At 35.9% G+C, this 20,711-nt stretch overlaps 1 protein-coding gene and 1 long non-coding RNA gene across 2 annotated transcripts in view; one reads left to right on the top strand and one right to left on the bottom strand.

Annotated features, from left to right (window-relative positions):
• The window catches only part of Cysltr1 (cysteinyl leukotriene receptor 1), a 42,221-nt gene extending 24,357 nt beyond the window's left edge, over positions 1-17,864 (top strand). Inside the window, exons 2-3 of the mRNA XM_010641326.2 lie at positions 7,679-7,761; positions 16,778-17,864. Coding sequence (XP_010639628.1) covers positions 16,805-17,827 — 1,023 coding nt within the window. The 5' untranslated portion in view covers positions 7,679-7,761; positions 16,778-16,804 and the 3' untranslated portion in view covers positions 17,828-17,864. The remainder of the gene's footprint in view (positions 1-7,678; positions 7,762-16,777) is intronic.
• The window catches only part of LOC117284741, a 40,195-nt gene continuing 29,470 nt past the window's right edge, over positions 9,987-20,711 (bottom strand). Inside the window, exons 2-3 of the long non-coding RNA XR_004515829.1 lie at positions 11,425-11,506; positions 9,987-10,229 (exon numbers count right to left, since the gene is read on the bottom strand). This is a non-coding gene — a long non-coding RNA (uncharacterized LOC117284741). The remainder of the gene's footprint in view (positions 10,230-11,424; positions 11,507-20,711) is intronic.

Raw genomic sequence — 20,711 nt, 5'->3', positions numbered from 1 at the left:
TTAATCATCCACCAGCTTGAGGTATGATCCAAATCTTTTATCTTTCAATCCTACAAATTTTCCACTATGTGCACTGTTTTTCTCCATACAAGAATTCTCTCTTGGAGCCAGGCATGTTGGTGCATGTCTGTAATCCCAGCACTTGGAAGCATGAGACAGGAAGATCAGTATAAATTCAAGGCCAGGCTGGGCTGCATAGTGAGTTCAAGATCCGCCTAAGCTACATAGCAAAAGCTTGTCTCAAAACAAAAAAAATACCCTCTAAAATTAATAAAACATCAATGATATAGGAAAGGATTAAACTCAAACCAACCTATATGTAAAAGGCACTACACTGTGTACAGCAGGAAATAGAAAAAGAATGAGACCTGTGTATTACCCTTTTGTACTAGTGAGACGGGGGTGGAAATAATGGGGATGTTTAACCACTTACCACTTCAATTACTTAAATACAGGATGCAAAAAATGCCTAGTTTTTCATTAATTTTCTAATGTAACAGGAAATATAAAAATGACAATTTTATTAAATTTATTCAATAATTTTTTGCATATAGGGCATTTTTTTTTTGTACCAGGGATCAAACTCGGGTCCTGGTGCTTGTGAAGCAGGTGGCAGAACCACTGAGCTAAATCCCCAGCCCTATGGTACATCTTAAAACATTTAATACACAATAGTATCTACTCGCTTTTTGAATTCTTTTTGCATTATTGTCTTTCTTGAACAACACACTTTACCCTGCTTTGTTGGCCTTTCCTTTTTTCTGTGGGTCGTATAATTTCAATAAAATGTCTACCCACTAAACAAAATGAAGAAGATGTCAATGCTGGATATCCTGATTGGCATTTTGCTATCCTATATTCTTTAATTATTTGGTTTGTTAGACCTAGTCTAAATTGTAAATGGCTTTTCAAACCTCCATGTTTTGAATAAATAACAAATGAGGTCGATACTGTTTGGTCAGATGGTACATATTTTATAATAATATTTTTTGTCACTTGTTGATCACAGGACAGCTTGTTAGATGTTGGTCAACTCTGTCAACACCACTCATAGAATTATTATAATCATAGACCACTTTTGGAATTTTTTTAGTTTTGTTTCTTCTTTCAAGTTCTATCATTTCTGCATTATGAATAGTTGACAATAAGAAGACATCTTTTTGTCTTTCCATTTCATAACACAAACTTTTCCTCTCTAATACGCTAACATTTCTCCCTTTTTCAGTTTTTCCTTTTGCAGATCTTTTGGCACTTCCTTCCTATTCAATCTCGGTGTCCCAAACATGTCTGTTTTGTATTGTAAAAGAATATCACTGAGTTCTGGAGAAGTATAAAAGGTATACCTAATGTACTGATGATAAGAGTTTTTATAGATTGTAGCACAAAATTATTGGGTATTCTTCACAAATACAAATAAATACAAATCAGTAAAAGAAAATAATCAGACCTTATTATTAGAGTTTACCAGAAACAAACATCAAAGGTGAACACAACATTCTAAATTTAAAAGTATGCAAAAATAGTCAATATAAAACAAATAAACAGATATATTAGTGTCTAATATATCTAATGCAAACAAGACTCAACTGGTTGAGATGACACCTGCCAGAGCAGCACTTAGGATAGTCAGTAGATAAACAAATGTGCTGCCCAAGTGATGCGTGGAGTAAAATGTTAAGTGATTAAACTGGGTGATCACAGAGACAACAATGACAAAGCAATAAATGAAAATTATCAAAGAAGATGCAAAGAAAATACTGCAGCACTTCAAAGGAACCAAATATGAAATTGGGTTGAGAAGATCAAGAATGACTTTGTTTGACTAGAAACAGAAAAAGGGTACTATTACCATTTCAAATAGTAGAAGGTATATACGAGTCTGGGAACTTTTGTGGAACACTTGTGGATTAACATTCTGCCTGGACCATACTTAGAAGAATAAGATGTTGATTCTTGTTCATATGTAATTCTATTGCAGCAATAATAGAGTTGTATTGATATGATAAATTGGGACCTTGTATTCTTATAACATCTCTGAGGCTGTGGGGGGGATACCAGGGATTGAACTCAGGACCTTGAACTTGCCAGGCAAAAACAGCCCCACTGAGCTATCATCTTCCTTACAAGAATAGAGTCTTCATAAATATTTATTCGCCTGAACTGAATTGGACTTAACATAAACTACATTAAAAAATCTGAGTAACTACTGAATTAAACAATTAAAAATAAAAAACACATTCACATTTAACATTCATGATAAAGAAAACCCTACAGAAAATTGGAATAGATGATCTTTATCTCAACCTGATAAAGGGTATCTATGAAAAACCAACAGCCAACATCATACTACATGGTCAAAACCCTTCACACTAAAATCAGGAACAAGACAAGGATGTCTACTATCACTACTGCTGTTCAATATAATTCTGGAAACATTAGCCACAGCAATTAGACAAGAGGCAGAAATAAAAGGAACAAAGATAGGGAAAGAATAAGATAAACTGTCATTATTTATTGATGATATGATACTCTACATAGAAGACCCAAAAACTCCACCAAAAGACTTCTAGACTTAATCAACAGATTCATTAGAGTAGTTGGATACAAGGTAAACACTCATAAATCAACAGCATTCTTGTACACAAATAACAGACTGAGAGAGAAATCATAGAAACAATTCTTTTCACAATGGTATCCAAAAAATGAAATGTCTAGGAATCAATCTAATGAAGGAAGCAAAAGAGAACTACATTGAGAACTATAGCACTCTGAAAAAAGAAATTGAAGAGGATATAAGAAAATGGAAAGACATTCCCTGCTCCTGGGTAGGAAGAACCAATGTAGTGAAAATGGTCATACTTCCAAAACTGCTATATAGATTCAATGCAATTCTGATTGAAATCCCAGCAGTATATGTCACAGAACTAAAGGAAACAAAGCAAAAATTCCCTTAGAACAAGATAACTAGAAGACCAAAAGCAATTCGAGGCAACAGGGACATGACAGGAGGTATCACAACCCCCAAATGAAAACTATACTACAAAGCCACTGCAATAAAACAGCATGGTACTGGCAAAGAAACAGATCCAAGGATTATTGGAATAGATTAGAGGATACAAAAACAACTCCAGGCATACTCAGCTACCTCATCTTTGAAAAACGAGCCATCCATCCTCACTGGAGGAAAGATATCCCTTTTAATAAGTGGTGTTTGAAAAACTGGGTTTCAACTTTTCATAGATTAAAACTGGACCGCTATCTTTCACCATGCACTAAACTAAAACTGAAGTGGATTAAAGATCTAAATATTAAAACAGAAACACTGGGGAATGGGAAAAAAATAAGAACCAAGTTATATCATGTAAAGGTACAACACTATAATGATGAATGTAACTGTATTGTGTACCTAAAATGTACCAATAAACTTAATGGAAAAAAAACAGAAACACTTAACTTGCTGGAAGATAAGTTAGGTACAACTCTCAAATACATTAGCATAAGAAAAGACTTTATGAACAAAACCTCAGTAGCAGGGGAACTAGCACAACAAATCAACAACTTTTCTGCCACCTGTTTCACAAGTGCAAGGTCCCAAGTTCAATCCCCAGTACCAAAAAAAAAAAAATCAACAACTTGGATCTCATCTTATTATAAAGCTTCTGCATTGCAAAAGAAACCACCAAGAGAGCTAAGAGACAACCTACAGTGTGGGAAAAAAAATTTTATCAGCTGTTCCTCAGACAAAGGACTACTATCAGGAATATATAAAGAACTTAAAAACTCAGACCTCCCTTATCTCAAACAACTAGGATCAGAGGTTTGATTTGAACCAGCTATCCCTCTGCTGGGTATCTTTTCAAAAGAATTAAAAGAATCATATCACAACAATATATGCACACCCATATTTATAGTGGCCCAGTTTGTAATAGCTAAAACTTGGAAACAGCTCAGTTGCTCAACAATTGGAGACTGAGTAAAGAAGATGTGGTTTTTCTATAAAATAGAGTACTACTCAGACATAAAGAATGAGATACTAGAGTCATTTATAGGAAAATGGATGCATATTGAGGCCATACTCATAAGTGAAATAAAAAGGACACACGTGTAAATACTGAATAGCTTCTCTGGTGTGAAAAACTAAAAGTGTAAATAAGATTCAAATTGTATAATTGATAATGTGAAATAGGAAGAAAAGGACTAAATGTGTAGGGGAAGTGGGAAGGGTAGTGGAAGGAAATAAGATAAAAGAAAAAATATGATAAAAGAAAAAATAGAAAGTCTTTGTAAATAGGGCATTGTGGAAGGGGTGAAGGGAGGGCATGGGTATGGGGAAAAATGTGAACCAAGATCTGTCATGTAAAGGTACAAGATCCCAATGATGAATGTAACTGTACTGTATATAAAAAATGCAAGTGAATTTAATTTAAAAAATCAGACCTCCCAAATATAACGACCCAATTCAAAAATGGGCATCTGAAATGAACAGACATTTCTCAGACACACAAGTAAAAGCAGTAAATAAATATACGAAAAAATGTTCAACATCATTGGTCATTCAAGAGACGCAGATGAAAACAACACTGAGATTCCACCTCACCCCACAAAGAATGGCTGCTATCAAGAAATCAACCAATAACAAAGGGTGGCAGGGTTGTGGGGAGAAAGAAACCCTTCTCCATTGTTGGTGGGAATGTAGACTGGTGCAACCACTTCGGAAATCTATATAGAAAAACCTCAAAAAACTAGGATTAAAAACCATTTGACCCAGCTATACCTCTGATAGGTATCTTTCTGAAAGAATTAAAAGAATCATATCACAGCGATATATATGCACCCATGTTTATAGAGGCACAGTTTGCAATAGCTAAAACTTGGAAACAACCCAATTGCCCATTAACTGGAGATGATAAAGATGTGGGGGTTTTTTAGAAAACAGAGTATTACTCAGCCATAAAGAACAAGAAACTAGAGACATTTATAGCTAAATGGATGCACATTGAGGCCAAAATCTTAAGTGAAATAAATAGGATACACATATGTATATACCGAATAGTTTTTCTGGTACGAAAAACTAAAAGTGTTAATAAGGATCAAAATGTATAATTGGTAGGGCTGGGGATTTAGCTCAGTGGTTCCGCCGCCTGCCTCACAAAGTACAAGGACCCGAGTTCGATCCCTGGTATCAAAAAAGAAAAAATGTATAATTGGTAACGTGAAATAGGAAAACTGGTCTAAAGGAGTAGGGGAAGTGGGAGGGCTGGGTGAAAGGAAAGAAGGGAAAAGAAAAAATATGTGAAAAGGAAAAAATGGAAACAAAGTATTTGTAAATAGGGAAGGGTGGAAGGGGTGAAGGGAGAGCTGGTGAATGGGAAAAAATAAGAAGCAAGATACATCATGTAAAGGTACAAGATCCCCAGTGTGAAATAGGAAGAAAAGGGCTAAAGTTGTAGGGGAAGTGGGAAGGGTAGGGGAAATGTAATAAGGGAAAAGAAAAAAATGAAAAAATGGAAATAAAGTATTTGTAAATAGGGAAGGAGGAGAGGGTGAAGAGAGGGCAGAGTATGGGGAAAAATTGAGAACCAAGACCTGTCATGTAAAGGTACAAGATCCCAATGATGAATGTAACTGTACTGTATACCTAAAATGTACCAATAAACTTAATGGAAAAAAAGTACACACGCATTCATACATTTACTTCCTCATTTTATCTTCACCCAATTATTCACCCAGGTATGAATGGCAGAGTCAAATATTGGCAGAATCTCCTGTGAGAAAAAAACAGTCCTAAAGGCAACTGAAAAGAGGAGCAAGGAATAAAAGTATTCACTGCCTGCTGTGTGAAAGGCTAAGAATTCCTAAAGGAAATGGTTCCCTCACATCCCAAACTGGATGAAGCACTACACTGTTGCCCAAGAAATGTCACATTTATTCACTTGTGCATGTAAATGTTGAGCTAAATTGTAATTGTACTGCCATCATAAAAATGTGTAACTAGTTAGTGCATTAGTCTGGTGATATTACACTTCTCTTAGGTTAATCTTAGAAATTTATAAACTTTTTCATTGAACTTTAGGGAGAAGTTATGTATAAACAAAAGCTATGACAGAACTGAAGTTAGTTTTCTTCACTGATTGATTAGATGAATAGAATCATATAATTTTATGATCATAGAATTTTATACACTCAACATCCAGTCAATGTAGGTTTACTGATATATACAGACCTCAGAAAAGCTAATCAAACTTTTGTAAAATTTACCACCTGATTAACAAAATGCAAATGCCAACTCTGAGTAATTCTCTACCTGAAATACACACTCTACCCACATTATAGTAGGTTACCTATGTCAATGCTTTATCTTTGGAGAAGGGGGTACAATTTGAAGAGAGAAAGAAAAATGATGCTTTACAAAATGATTATCTAAGCACAAAGTTGTCTCAAACTCTAATATTGCAGTGGTGGGTTCGCTTTGCTATTTTTAAAACTATGCTGTTTTATATTTTGCACTTCCTTTATTTTTCTTTTTTGATTTCCTTTTTTTCTCAGTAGTGGTCCAGCCTCTTTCTTCTTGCTCAGGATAAACTGGAGGAAGGTGTTTATTTTGTTGACACTAAGACCACACATAAGGAAAAAGGGATCAGCCTCTAGGGACCTTGAAGTCAGGAATGAAAGTTTTGCCATAAGCCAACAAAAATTTAGAATAAAACAATTTAGGTTGCTACTGCTTCAAGAGCACCCTTTAATGATCATTTCTTGAAGATTCATTATACTTTGTCAGATTCTCAGATAAAATTTAACTGAAGAGACATAAATCAACTAAAAGTTAACTATACAAGGTTATAAAACAATGTAGAATGTATATATGTCATATTAGTGATAAAAAGAATAAATAATATTATGAGTTTATAGGGAGAAGAGTCCAAGGTCCTATAAGCCATTTTATCTTCAAGGGAAATGATCCCTAAGCCATCCCAGAAAGATATACTTGAATTTTAGTGTTCTAACTCCTATTCCTAGCAAATTAGATTTTTGGATAGGAATTTGCAAGTTATTTCCTCCTAAAACTTTATAATGAAATATTTATAATAGAAAATAGGAGTAATATCTTGGTTTCATAAGGGAATAATTTATACTGTGTTTATCTTTAGATATAGAAACCATGGAAGAAAGGGGCTAAAGGTGTAGGGAAAGTGGGAAGGGTGGGTCAAAGGTAATAAGGAAAAAGAAAAAAATATGAGAAAGTGGAAATGAAGTGTTTGTACAGGGGGAGGGAGGAGGGGTAAAAGGAGGGCAGGGACAAGGAGAAAAAATGAGAACCAAGACCTGTCAGGTAAAGGTACAAGATCCCAATAACGAATGTAACTGTACTGTATACCTAAAATGTACAAATAAACTCAGTGAGGAAAAAAAAAGAAAGAAACTGTGTGCTCACAAAAGCAAACATCTGTAAGACATCATGGTCTATAGTTTAAGAACCTCCCCACACCCTAAATGTAAAAATGGATGAAGGCTGAAGAAGGAGTCACAGAATTCAATGACTAGCCCTAAATCCGTCAGTAAGTCTTTGCTATTACATCACAAACTCTGAATCTGTACTTAGGGCTGCTAAGTTTTGTGATATTCTTGTACTGCTTCTAAAGTCATTAACCTCCTTTTCAATCTTATAATTTCTGTGTAGGCATCCCCTGACGTTGCAACATAAGAAACACTGACAACCATAATAAGAACCATTTGTGAAGAGTACTATAGTGCCAGAAAAAGGTATGACTGCCTTTTCAAAATGAATCTGGTTTTTTCAACTCACACTTATCTTAACAAAGATTCGTTCATCATCTACACTAAAATAAAATCGATTATGTTTATGTTTTTTGCTTACTTTCATTAAACAATGACTCATTTGTTTTGTGCTAAGATTTTTCTTCTTGTACTATACATCTCCATATTTCTGAGTTATTACTCTTCACCCCCATTTGAAGACAGATATGGATTCTTAGTATCTTATGTTTCCAAAGAAACTCTGTATCCATCTAGTGGGGTTCATATCATTGAGGGTCACAGTAAATTACATAAAAGTAAGTTAAATGCTGCTTCAGAGAGAACAAACTATCATCTGTGAAATGATACTATATGTGCTCTGAACCTTTAAGATTCAATATTTTGTTGAAAGTCTTACAGACTTTTTTATGGCCTAATATATGTCATTGACTTGACTTATTTTATTAAATAATTCAACCTAAATATTGAAACTAATTGAAAAGTTTATTTGGGTCAATAAAGGCTGGGAACTAATTAGAGGAACTAGACATCATTTATTTCTTTGTATACTTTTATTCTTATATATACTAGTTTTATTTGATATCTTTCATTCAAATATCTGAGAACTTCAAATTCATTTTAATATGTAACAGATGAAAAACAATCAGCTTTCCCCATTGCTGTGGCAAAATACCTGACACCCACAACTTAAAGAGGTTTGATGTAGCTCACAGTTTTAGAAGATGCAGTCAATAATCAGCCAGCTCCAAGAAGAAACATGATGGACATGTATGATGGAGCAAAGCTTCTCAGTTCATGGCAGAGAGGAAGTAGAGCAGGGAAAGGGTACCAGAGAGGAAGAGACCATGGACCAGATATAGCACCCAAAGTCACACCTCCATTAGTTACCCAGACACACCTATAACCCCCTAGGTGTCTCACAAGCCAATCAAATTGACTAGCCAGCTTTAATGTCACATTCAAGCCCTTCTCAATTTGACACCCCAACACATCTCCTCAAGTCATACTTGATCTCCAAATAAGCACAAGGTCATACTTCTACCTATCATGGTACAACTATTCTGTGTGCAACCAAAAATTCACTGATGCCCTCCCCAAAGTCTCAACAATTCCATTATTGCTCAAAAGCCCAAGTTCAAAGTCTCCCTTGAGACACATGGGGCACTCTTAGCCCTGAATTGCTATAAAATTCAAAAAGCAAATTATATATTCACAATATACCGTGGCATAGGGAAAACATTCCCATTCCAAAAGGGAGGAATAGGGTCATAGAAAAGAGTAGGAACAAAACAAGACAAAACACTGCAAGGCAAACAGTAAGCGTTCTAGCTCCATTTCTGGCATTCAGGGCACATAGTGGTGAAATGTGAGTTCCAAAGTGGCTTGAATAACACCACCCTATGTCCTTGCAGCCCACATGGCCTCTGTCTTGGGGTGGTTCTTCTCTTAATTCTACAGATTTCCTAAGAAGACATTCCACCTTCAAAGTTTCTGTGATTTCCACTGCATCTTCAGCTTCATTTCCACTGCTTCATGTAACCACCTACTGAGGACACATTGCTTGACTTCCAAGGCCTTCCTTTAAAATTTGGGTGGAAGCCTCCACAATGTCAAAACTTTTACCTTCTTCATACCTGACCAGCCAGCATCATGTGAACAATGCCAAGGTCATGCTGCCAATGCCAAGGCCATAGATGCCATGGCCTGTGAGTGCCCGGATGGCTGAGCACTTTGGAATGAATCCAAGGGAACAAATTCCCTAGGAGCCCTTCTTCATCAGGGGGCCCACAGACTCTCCTCAAATGAAAGGATTACCCTTCTGCACCCTTCACTCTGCAAAGGATGTGGTCTGGCCAATTCCTAAAATGTCCTGAGGGCATCTTTCTTCTTGTTTCCATTCAAAGTACTTGGTTTCTTCTCTTTTCTTTTTCTAACAATATCGTAGTTTTATTAAGGTAGGAAAAGAAACAGGCTCTGCAGAACAAGTTTGGGTCAAGTAAAAAGAGAAAAAGAAGTGCAACCTAGGGCATGAGGGTGAGCCACCATGTCAGAGAGAACACAGTGGCACAGAATCAATGTAGAATGTCTTTTTTTATATCATCCACTCCTCAGGCTGATGTCAGATATATGGTATCTTATCAAAAACCTGCTCTAATTCTCACAAGAAATCCATGTGCAGGGCTTTGGGAACTGTTCTGTGCATGTGTCCTGGGATTTTGTAATTAACAGTTCACACCTGCTTCCCCAGCCATCTTTACCACACCTTAATCTCCTGTCTCATTTTCCCCTAAGAGACACATAGCCTCATAATTCTTTATGGAGGACTGCACGTAGAGGTCTCTGTCTTCTATAGCTTCTTCTGGTTGGAGGGGCTATAGACCTTACCTACTGGGGATTATGTGATCTCCAAGTTGGGGTGTTGTAGCTCACTGGCGGGGTTGAAGAAAAAATACCTGTCAGAAGACAATGAGAAAAGAATTAGTGACTATTGAGCTGTCTGTTTAATGGGAGAAAAAAAGGAACTATTATATTGGGAGTGTAGAGCCCAAATATGAGGAGCAGATCAAATTTTCATACTTCTTGTGGAGGACAAAGTATGGCAAAGAGGAAGGTTAGATAATTCGAGAGCCTGAGAGGATTATCCACATAACAGATCTCATTAAAAACATGAGCGTCAGGGCCAGGGATTTGACTCAGTGGCACCACGCCTGCCTGGCAAGAGCAAGGTGCTGAGTTTGTGCCCTAGTACAAGAAAAAAAAAAGACCAAAATATGGGCTTCAATACAGGTGCCCATTTAAGCTGTGGTGGATTAAGGTGATCAGTGACTCTACTTATCTGCACCCAGAACTATACTGTACTAGAATCTTGCTTCCTGAAGAGGAGCCTGGAGCAATACTGGAGTCTTACTTTCTGAAGAGGCCTCAGGTCTTCCAAAGGTTCTCAGGAATAGCTTTCTTCTTAGTCCTGTGAAAATTCTAGTGACCATTTCCCCTGGTTTTTATAGCCTGTCACTGCATAACTTGAGGAAGGACAAGAAGGGTTCCTCAGGAACTGGGAATAAGGCTAAGGCCTTGAGAAGTTATAGGACTTCTCCCTTTTCTTAATAGTGCCAAAAGTTTATTTGAAAAGTGAGGAGTGTATAGGTATGAAATAAACCAGTTCTACAGAGTGAACTTGGGCCAAAGAAAAAGAAAAAAAGGGTAAAATCAAAAATAAAATACATGTTGTGTCTGGGAAATGTGGTGTAGGCTATCACAGGAACTCACAATAATAGGTCCCAGTGGCATCTGGTCTTCTTTTATGACCGAAACATCTCATGGGAGCTCACAAGAACTTCTACATATGGAGTCCTGGCAGTGTCTTGGGATCTTGTAATTGACAGGTCCCGTTCATTTTCCCCAGTCAGCTTTACCATGCTTTATCTCCTGTATCAATTCCACCTGAGAGCCATAAATCCCATAAATCTTTATGGGGTGCTGAAAGAGTGGAGGTTTCTGTCTTTTAGAGGTTCTTCAAGCCAAAAGGTGTTGAAGACCCTACCTACTAGGCATTCTGTACTCGTCAACTATCCTGAGGTGTTGTGTGGCTCATGGATGAGTTAATGGAATAAAAACTTATCAGAAAATAATGAGAAAGGAGTTAGTAACCTTTGAACTGCCTGTTTGATAGGAGAAAAAAAAACTTCACTATTTTCCCAGATGTGAGGAGCAGATCAGACTTCCATACTTCCTGTAGAGAAAAATGTATGTTAGAGAGATGTCAGATAAATTATCAAGAGTGTAAGATCCATGGCCCTAGCAAGGTCTTATCTGTAGCAACATCAGAGTATTGCTTTTTTTAAAAAATCTCAAATCTTCCAGAGGTTCATAGGAGTAGCTTTTTCTTTTTGAGTGATCTCGTTCTTTAGAAAGTTCAGGTGGCACTGCCTTTAAACTTAAAAGATAAATCCAATCATCTATCTCTGCCTCCTTTATTGCAATGGGTGTTGCAAGAATCACTGAACTGGTCTGTTTGCATCCCCTCTCTCCAAGCTTTTACAAGCACTTGGCCTCCACAGCAGACAAAGTGGTCCCACTGGGCCAGAAGCTGGCAGGACTCTCTTTCCATACATTTGGATAGCTTATTATACTTACCCCAGATTGATGAGATATTGTGAGTCTTGTAATCTCTGAGTCTACTGTCATTATCAGAGGATAGAAATGGCCTTCTGTTTAACAATTCAAATGGGCTCAAACTTAGCCCAGTTTAGGGCATGTTATGAATCCTGATGAGTGCCACTAGTAGCAATCAAAGCCAGGACTTGGATGTCTTTTGGCAAACTTTTGTCAGAGCTCACTTGAGAATCTTGGTAGTTCTTTCTACCTTTTCAGAAGATTAAGGCCACCAAGTGGAATGAAGGTGGTACTTTATTCCTAAAGCCTTTGCCCTCCCTGAGTTATGTGGGAGGAAAAAACAAAACAAAAAAGGTCCACTGTCACTCTGAACAAACTGGTATAGCCCAAATCTAGGGATGATTTCTTTAAGGAGTACTCTGACTAGCTCTATAGCCTTTTCTGAATGGATAGGAAAGGCTTCAATCTAGCCTGTAAAAGTATCATTTGGGACCAATGTCTGTTTAAATCTTTTACATAGTGGCATATGGTTAAATTCTAATTACCAGTCTTCTCCGGGGTATTTTTCTTTCCTCTGTACAGTTTCTAATAACAGAGACAGTTTGGGCTTGCTTAGGTTGTTATAGGCACAAAGTTGGCAAGCTTTGCAGATCTATTCAGTGGTTGCAACAGTTTGTTTCCTAAATGTCACCAGAGTCCCTTTTCAATTAAAAACAACCTTTAAAAAAACCCAAGCAGACAAAAAAAGAAAAGAAAAGAAAAAAGAAAAACAGATCAAGCAAGCAAACAAGGAAAAAGAAAATTAATAAAAATACTAAAATTCTTCTGGTGTCCACAGTTCTGTATTAGTGTCTGAAACAGAGCCCATAAATGTGCTGCACAGCCCTGCCCATTCTGCAGTGACCCAGATATTTCACTTCTGTGTATCTTCCTGAAATAATTAAAACCATCATACCACAATAAATGCACATCCACATTTATAGTGACACAGTTTGTAATAGCTAAATCTTGGAAACAACCCAAATGCCCATCAACTGATGAATGGATAAAAGGGATGTAGGTTAAATACTCAATGGAGTACTACTCAGCCACAAAGAAGAATAAGCTTGAGACATTTATAGCTAAATGGATGCACCTTGAGACTATATTCATAAGTGAAATAAATCAGACACATGTGTAAATATCACATGTCTCTCTGGTGTGAGAATCTGAAAGGGTAAATAAGGACTAAAATGCATATTAGATAATGTGAAATAAGAAGAAATTATTCAAAAGGAAAGGGGAACTGGGAAGGGGGAGGGGGAAAGAAGGAAAGGAAAGGAAAGGAAAAAAGAAAGAAAAAAGGAAACAAAGCTTTTGTAAATTAGGGAGGGTTGAGGGAGGAGAGAGGTTTGGGAGAAAAAGAGGAATCAAAATACACCATGTACAGGTACAAATACCCTATGATGATGAATGTGATCATTGTGTATATTTAAATCGTACCAACGAAATTAATTTTTAAAACCTCAACAGCACCATCTAGTGGCCCACAGCATTGTACTATCCAGTTCAAAGAAAACACCTAACAAGATCAGCAAAAAAAGACTGGGTTAACTTTGGGCAATGTAAATGGTAGCAGTAATAAACCTGGGAAGTTATCTTCCACCTGCAATCACTTCTGTAGTTGTTTCTGTAACCTCTGTATGGAGAAGAGATAAGTCCCATGCATTGCTGGCAGTTCTTGCATGCACAAGCAGTCTGCTTACCTTACAAATCCCAAACCCTCTCTTACCGGGGAACAAGAAATGTGTAAAATAACAACAAATAAGGCTTCAATCAAATATTATCTACCATATGTGATCTGATCCCTAGGTCTCTCTGATCAGAGATTATTAACTGTTTTGATGAACTTAGGTAGACCAAGTAACGACTTCTTGCTAAATGGGAAATGACTGTACATGGAAAAATAATAAGATTTTGAGAATACATCTAGGAAGAAAATACAAATGAACAGCAACAAAAATTTTCTTACCCAACAAGCATATTTTCACTAGTTATACCACATCTTTCAACAGAGCCTTAAATTAAGATACAGATTTTTAAAATGTATTTTACCCCTAAAATAACTAAATGGCCTATAAGTTTTCTCCAGCTATGGTGTTCTGGATTCCAAATAGAAATAATATAAATTGTACCAAGAATATGCACCACAGGAATGAGTTTCACTAATAATAAATTAGATTATTTTTACCTAGTATATGTTACATAGAAAGCCCTCTTCTCAAAGGAATAAAATATTTTCATTCATATTTTATTCTCTAACAGAATTCAAAGCCCTTAAAATAGAGATATATAGATCAAAAAATGGATAGAGATATGTAAAACTGTTATCCTTAAAGTTTCTTTTGGAAAAGAACCATAAATTTATTTTAAAAGAAAAATATATGGAACAACAAAATTATTATGACTTAAAATATGGAAATATATTTTACCTAGGTCTTAAAGTTTAAGAGGAAGCCCATCAGGGGCTGGGGATGCAGCTCAGTGGTGCCATGCCTGCCTGGCAAGAGCAAGGTCCTGAGTTTGATTCCCAATAAACCCCCTAAAAGAGAAAGCCCATCAGGTAAACATGGATGGGAAAGGAGAAAAACATTGTTTTTAGGGTGCCTGTAGCACTCAAACCCTTCTCTGGGGCCAGGATGCTTCTGAATCTCTCATTGCCCTATAACTCTTGCTTACTATTCAAAAAGTATACATAAGACCTAGATATAAAAAAACAGAACTTTGAAACCGCTGGGAGACAAAAGAGAAACACTTAAAGCCATAGGCAAAGGCAAGGACTTCCTGAGCAGAATTCCAGTAGATCAGAAAATAATACCAATGCACAAATAGGATGATATCAGATTAAAAAGCTTCTCCACAACAAAGGAAACAATTGACAAAATGAGACAACCTATAGGATGGGAAAATTTTGCCAGCTTGTCCTCTGACAAAGGACTGATACCTAGAATATATAAAGAATTCAAAAATTGATTCTCCCCAAACAAATAGCCCAATCAAAAATGGGTCAATGCACTGAATGGACACGTCTCAAAAGAAGAATACAAATGGCAAGTAAGTGCATTGAATAATTTTCATCGTTTTTAGCCATTAGGAAAGCGTAAATCAGGCTGGGGATGTAGCTCAATGGTGCAGCACCTGCCTCACATGCACAGAGTTCTGAGTTTAATTTCCAGTACAAAAAAAAAGAAAAATTTAAATCAAAACAACTCTGATATTCCATCTAACCCCACTTAGAATGACTATTATCAAGAACACAAAAAGCAGCAAATGGTGGCAAGGGTGTGGGGAGAAAGGAACCCTTCTATATTGTTGGTGAGAATGTAAACTACTACAGCTAGTATAGAAATCAGTGTGGACAGTCCTCAAAAAACTAAAAATAAAAATTCCATTTGACCCAACTATACCTCTCCTGAGTGTATTCCCAAAAGAATTAAGGCATCAGACTGTACAAGTAAGTGATGCATGTATACCCCTCTTTATAGCTAAGCTCTGAAAATAGCCTGGATGCCCATCAGCAGATGAATTCAAAAAGAAAAAGTGGTACCTTGTAATTTTTCATTGGGTCTTATGGTTTTGTTACACTTTGTACCCGCCTCACCACATAGTTTTGCTCTATAAAATATCTTTGAGAAGTGGGGTGGGCAGGCAACCCACTTTCTGGTTCCCCTTCTGTCTCTCTTAGACAGAAACTTTCTTTCCCTTAATAAATTGTTCATACTCTTAAAAAAAAGAAATACGGAAAAAAAGGAATATCTCAATATGGAGATATCTCAAAGAACTAGGTTTCTAGGTTCCATTTGACCCAGCCATCCCTCTGCTGGGAATCTTTCCAAAAGAATTAAAAGAATCAAATCACAGAGATATATGTGCACCTATGTTTATAGCGCCACAGTTTGTAATAGCTAAAACTTGGAAACAGCCCATTTGCCCATCAGTTAGAAACTGGATAAAGAAAATGTGGTTTATCTATAAAATGGAATAGTACTCAGCCATAAAGAATGAGAAATTAGATTCATTCATAGGAAAATGGATACATGTTGAGGATATACTCCTAAGTGAAATCAATAAATCACACAGGTGTAAATACTGAATAATTTCTCTGGTTTAAAAAACTATAACTGTACATAAGATCCTAATGATATAATTGACAATGTGAAATGGGAAGAAAAGGGCTAAAGGTGTAGGTAAAGTGGGAAGGGTAGGGGAAAGGAAATCAGGGAAAAGAAAAAATATGAGAAAATGAAAAAATGGAAATAAAGTGTTTGTAAATGGCGAGGGGAGGAGGGGGTGAAGGGAGGGCAGGGACAAGGAGAAAAAATGAGAACCAAGACCTGCCATGTAAAGGTACAGGATCCCAGTGATGAATGTAACTGTACTGCATACCTAAAATGTACCAATAAACTCAATGAGAAAAAAAAAAAAGAAAGAAAAAGTGGTATCTACACCGAATTGGTTAAAGAAGAATGAAATCATACCATTTGTAGGAAAATGGATGGAACTGGAGACCATAATGTTAAGTGAATTAAGTCAGACACAGAAAGGTAGTTGTCATATAGTTTCTCTTACATGGAAAAATCTAAAATATAAACAAATAATAGAGTAAAATAAATTAGAGATGGTAGAAAATAAAATAGCAGACTTTTTACAGATGAGGAGGGAATGAGATGGGAGGGGAATATCGGGAGTAGGAGTAAAGAAATAAAAAAAATTATCAAAACATATTACGTGTATGTACCAATTCCCCAATACAAATGTAATTATTATATTTTGAAAACTTCAATAAATAAACATAATACTTCATAATTTAAGATGTACTAAATATTTACAATTTTCTTATATATTATAGGCACCAAACAGACATTCCTAGAGAAACATGGATGAAGTTGGAAATCTGACAATATCTTCTGCCAGTAATAACACGTGCCATGACAGTATTGATGACTTCCGCAATCAAGTGTATTCTACCTGGTATTCTATGATCTCTGTTGTGGGTTTCTTTGGCAATGGCTTTGTGCTCTATGTTCTTGTAAAAACATATCATGAAAAATCAGCCTTCCAAGTATATATGATTAATTTAGCTATAGCTGATCTGTTGTGTGTGTGCACACTGCCCCTCCGTGTGGTCTATTATGTTCACAAAGGCAGTTGGCTCTTCGGTGACTTCCTGTGCCGTCTTAGCTCCTATGCCTTGTATGTCAATCTCTATTGTAGCATCTTCTTCATGACAGCAATGAGCTTTTTCCGGTGTGTTGCTATTGTTTTCCCAGTTCAAAACATTAATTTGGTTACACAGAAAAAAGCCAGGTTTGTATGTGTTGGCATTTGGATGTTTGTGATTTTGACCAGTTCTCCGTTTTTAATGGCCAAAACTTACCAAGATGAGAAAAACAATACCAAGTGCTTTGAGCCTCCACAAAACAATCAAGCTAAAAAACATGTTTTGATCTTGCATTATGTGTCATTGTTCATTGGCTTCATCATCCCTTTCATCATTATAGTTGTTTGTTACACAATGATCATTTTTACTTTACTAAAAAGTTCAATGAAAAAAAATCTGTCAAGTCGTAAAAGGGCTATAGGCATGATCATAGTGGTGACAGCTGCATTTTTAATCTGCTTCATGCCATATCATATTCAACGCACTATCCACCTTCATTTTTTACACAATGAAACTAAACCCTGTGATTCCGTCTTGAGAATGCAGAAGTCAGTGGTCATAACCTTGTCTCTGGCTGCATCAAATTGTTGCTTTGACCCTCTCCTCTATTTCTTTTCAGGGGGGAACTTTAGAAGAAGGCTGTCTACATTTAGAAAGCATTCTTTGTCCAGCATGACTTACGTACCTAAGAAAAATGCTTCCTTACCAGAAAAAGGAAAGGAATCATATAAAGAATAGTTTAAACCCACCTCCAGTGCAAAACAATGCAAATAGTTCCCCAAGTATTTTCTCATTTGTAATAAAATGAAATTTTCTACTAACATTTTACAAATACTTAGTTGACTATGTGTGCCTATGAATCTATTTTATTTATGCACTTATTAGATATACTAAGTGTTTTTTTTGGAGGGTTGTTTTTGTTTTTGTTTTTTTGAGACAGGGTCTGTCTATGTAGTTGAGACTGACCTGGAACTCACCATGTAGCCCAGGCTGGTCTCAAACTCACAGCAATCCTCCTGCCTCAGCCTCCCAAGTGCTGGGATTACGGGCATGCACCACCATGCCCAGCTCAAAATTGGGGTGTTTGTAGGAAAGTGAATGATTTTTTTAATGGTACTGGGGAAGAACTCGGTTCCCTGAGCTTGCGAGGCAGAGGCAGCGGAACCACTGAGCTAAATCCCCAGCTCCCTAAGTGTTAAAAATTTGATCCACAACTATGGGCTACATTATAAACAATTGTTTGACCATTCACCAGAAGGTGAAGAATATTTGTTTTTGAAGTGTGAAACTTGGATCTAAGATCAAGATTTTCTTCCTCAATAGATTTTACAAAGATAACAGCTAGACTTTTAAGACATACAACTAGCAAGTAATTCTCAATCATCCTAACATGTTCTTTTGCATGCAAGCTATCAGATGAGATCTGGAGCTAACCCAGGAGCTACATAAAATTTACTGCATTATTGTGCTTTATACTACTAACCAGCTGGGAAAAGTAGTGCTGTTTCTTCCAGAAAAGAATGTACAAAAGCTAAACTGGACTAGTATTCAAACAAATGGCCCTAAAGATTTCATATAATGTATATTCTGGAAACTGAGGAAGATAAAACTGAAAAAAGGTCAGCTTGTCTCCAATTTTCTTTGGCCCCTGCCTCAGGTTGGCTGAAGAGAATAGTGGCATCTTTGAGGTTCTTAGTGAGATTTCTATAAGGAACTCTCTCCTTACATGACATATAATCCTCAAGAAGTCAGACAACTGGTACTCCCATATATGAACAGAAGTAATCAAAAATGTATCTGAAGAAAAACAAAAGTGGTATACTTTTCTACATGTCTATTGCTAGAATCAAAATTAACTACAAAGGCTCTCTGAAGAAAATTTTGAATGTCCATGTTACAAATTATTTCAAGTGCATACATTTATGCGCATGTGTATAACTATATGTAAGAGATTGTGTTCTTTCATATGAATTTGTGAGTGAAAGTTATAGGCTTTATTATTGTTACATGCTTTTATTGGCATGTTGACAGGAATATCAAAGATATTTTACAATATTTTTATCTTAGAATAGAAGCTTTGTTTTAAAAATGGTGACACCTTGGTTATGGCTAAAATATTATATTCCTGGGCAAGCTTTTGCTAAAGTGCAGTGTTTTCCTTAACTTTGTGTTTAAAAAAGCATAATACCTCAGAAGACATAAGCAATAATAATAAAGAAAAAAAGGACAACTCCAAAGAAGTTCTATATGAATCTGCTTCATATATATTATTTCCATTTCATTTCTAATATTGCAGATCCTAAAAAAAAAATCACAAAACATAAAAGGATTCCAAGGCATGGTAATAACTGGTACCCACTGATTTTTTGTTTAATATAGCTAAGATTTGGCATTAGCTATGCTTTTACTCTACACTGTTTTTCCCTTACTTGAGACAAAGATTGCAATCACATTTTTCATAAAACTTAAGTCTTTATTGCTCACTTATTTACCAAGCTTTCTACCTTTCAGCAAGCAGCATAGTATTATAGAAGTGCACTACATTGTAAGTCAGAAGACCTGGATACTCACCAGGTTTCTAATATCTACTAAATGTAAAACATTAAGCAAGTGACACAAACTCTGATCTTCACCTTTCTCATTGGTAAAATGGAAATAATGATACTTGTCCTGCTTTTATAAGGCATTTTGCAACAAAATTGAGAACATGTATTTTAAAGTATTACATTAAAGGTATATAATGAGATGTCATTTTAAAGTATTTACAAATGGCATTATTACTTAAAAATCTAGATTCATCATTATTACATATATTTTAATTTTGAAACCATTAAAATATGGCCATAGTTGAATTCTGTTACACATAAGAGCCTTTTAGTTTAATTACTCTTACTTCCAGTTTTTTTTTCACCTGTTTTCATTTGCACTCATAGTCGCACTTAACCCATACAGAAATATACCTTAAAATCTTCACCTGCGAATCTACCATGAATTTTTTCTTCTTTCATGCCTTATGCATTTATACTGTATAATATACCGCTTAATAATTATTTTCCACATTTTTCCATATATGTTAGTACTTTCTCCCAAAGTAAAGTGATCTTTGTGGGTTATCAATTACTCGTCACTGGAAATTATATCTTTAAATGACATTTAATGAGTTCTAATTATATTCTATACTGTGTTTTAAATGCTTTACCTGTACCAATGCATTCAATGCTTACAACTGTCCTGCAAATCATGTACCATTATTATATCTATTTTAGTGAATTAAAAACTGAAGCACAAAGTGGTTTAGTGGCTTACCCAATGTTAGACAGCTGGCATCAGCACAAAAGTTCAAACAAACACAGGCAGTCTACTACCACAACCCATGTTCTGAATTTACTATACTGTTCTGCCTAACCATTTTTTCTATAAAGTTTCAGTTATATAAGATGAAAGTTTCTAGAGATCTGCTCTACAACTTTGTGCCTATACTTAATAATACTGTGTTGTGCACTTTAAAAATTTGTTAATAAGTGAGATTTCATGTTAAGTAGCCTTAGATACATATAAAAAGAGAGAAAGAAGAGAAGCAAGTATTTATTATTAATGAGTTTTCATTTACTTTTTTTTTTTT

The sequence above is a fragment of the Fukomys damarensis genome, unplaced genomic scaffold (genome assembly GCF_012274545.1).
Source record: "Fukomys damarensis isolate Sample0158 unplaced genomic scaffold, DMR_v1.0_HiC HiC_scaffold_39, whole genome shotgun sequence".
Classification (NCBI taxonomy): domain Eukaryota; kingdom Metazoa; phylum Chordata; class Mammalia; order Rodentia; family Bathyergidae; genus Fukomys; species Fukomys damarensis.
This window is presented reverse-complemented; position numbering and strand designations above follow the sequence as displayed.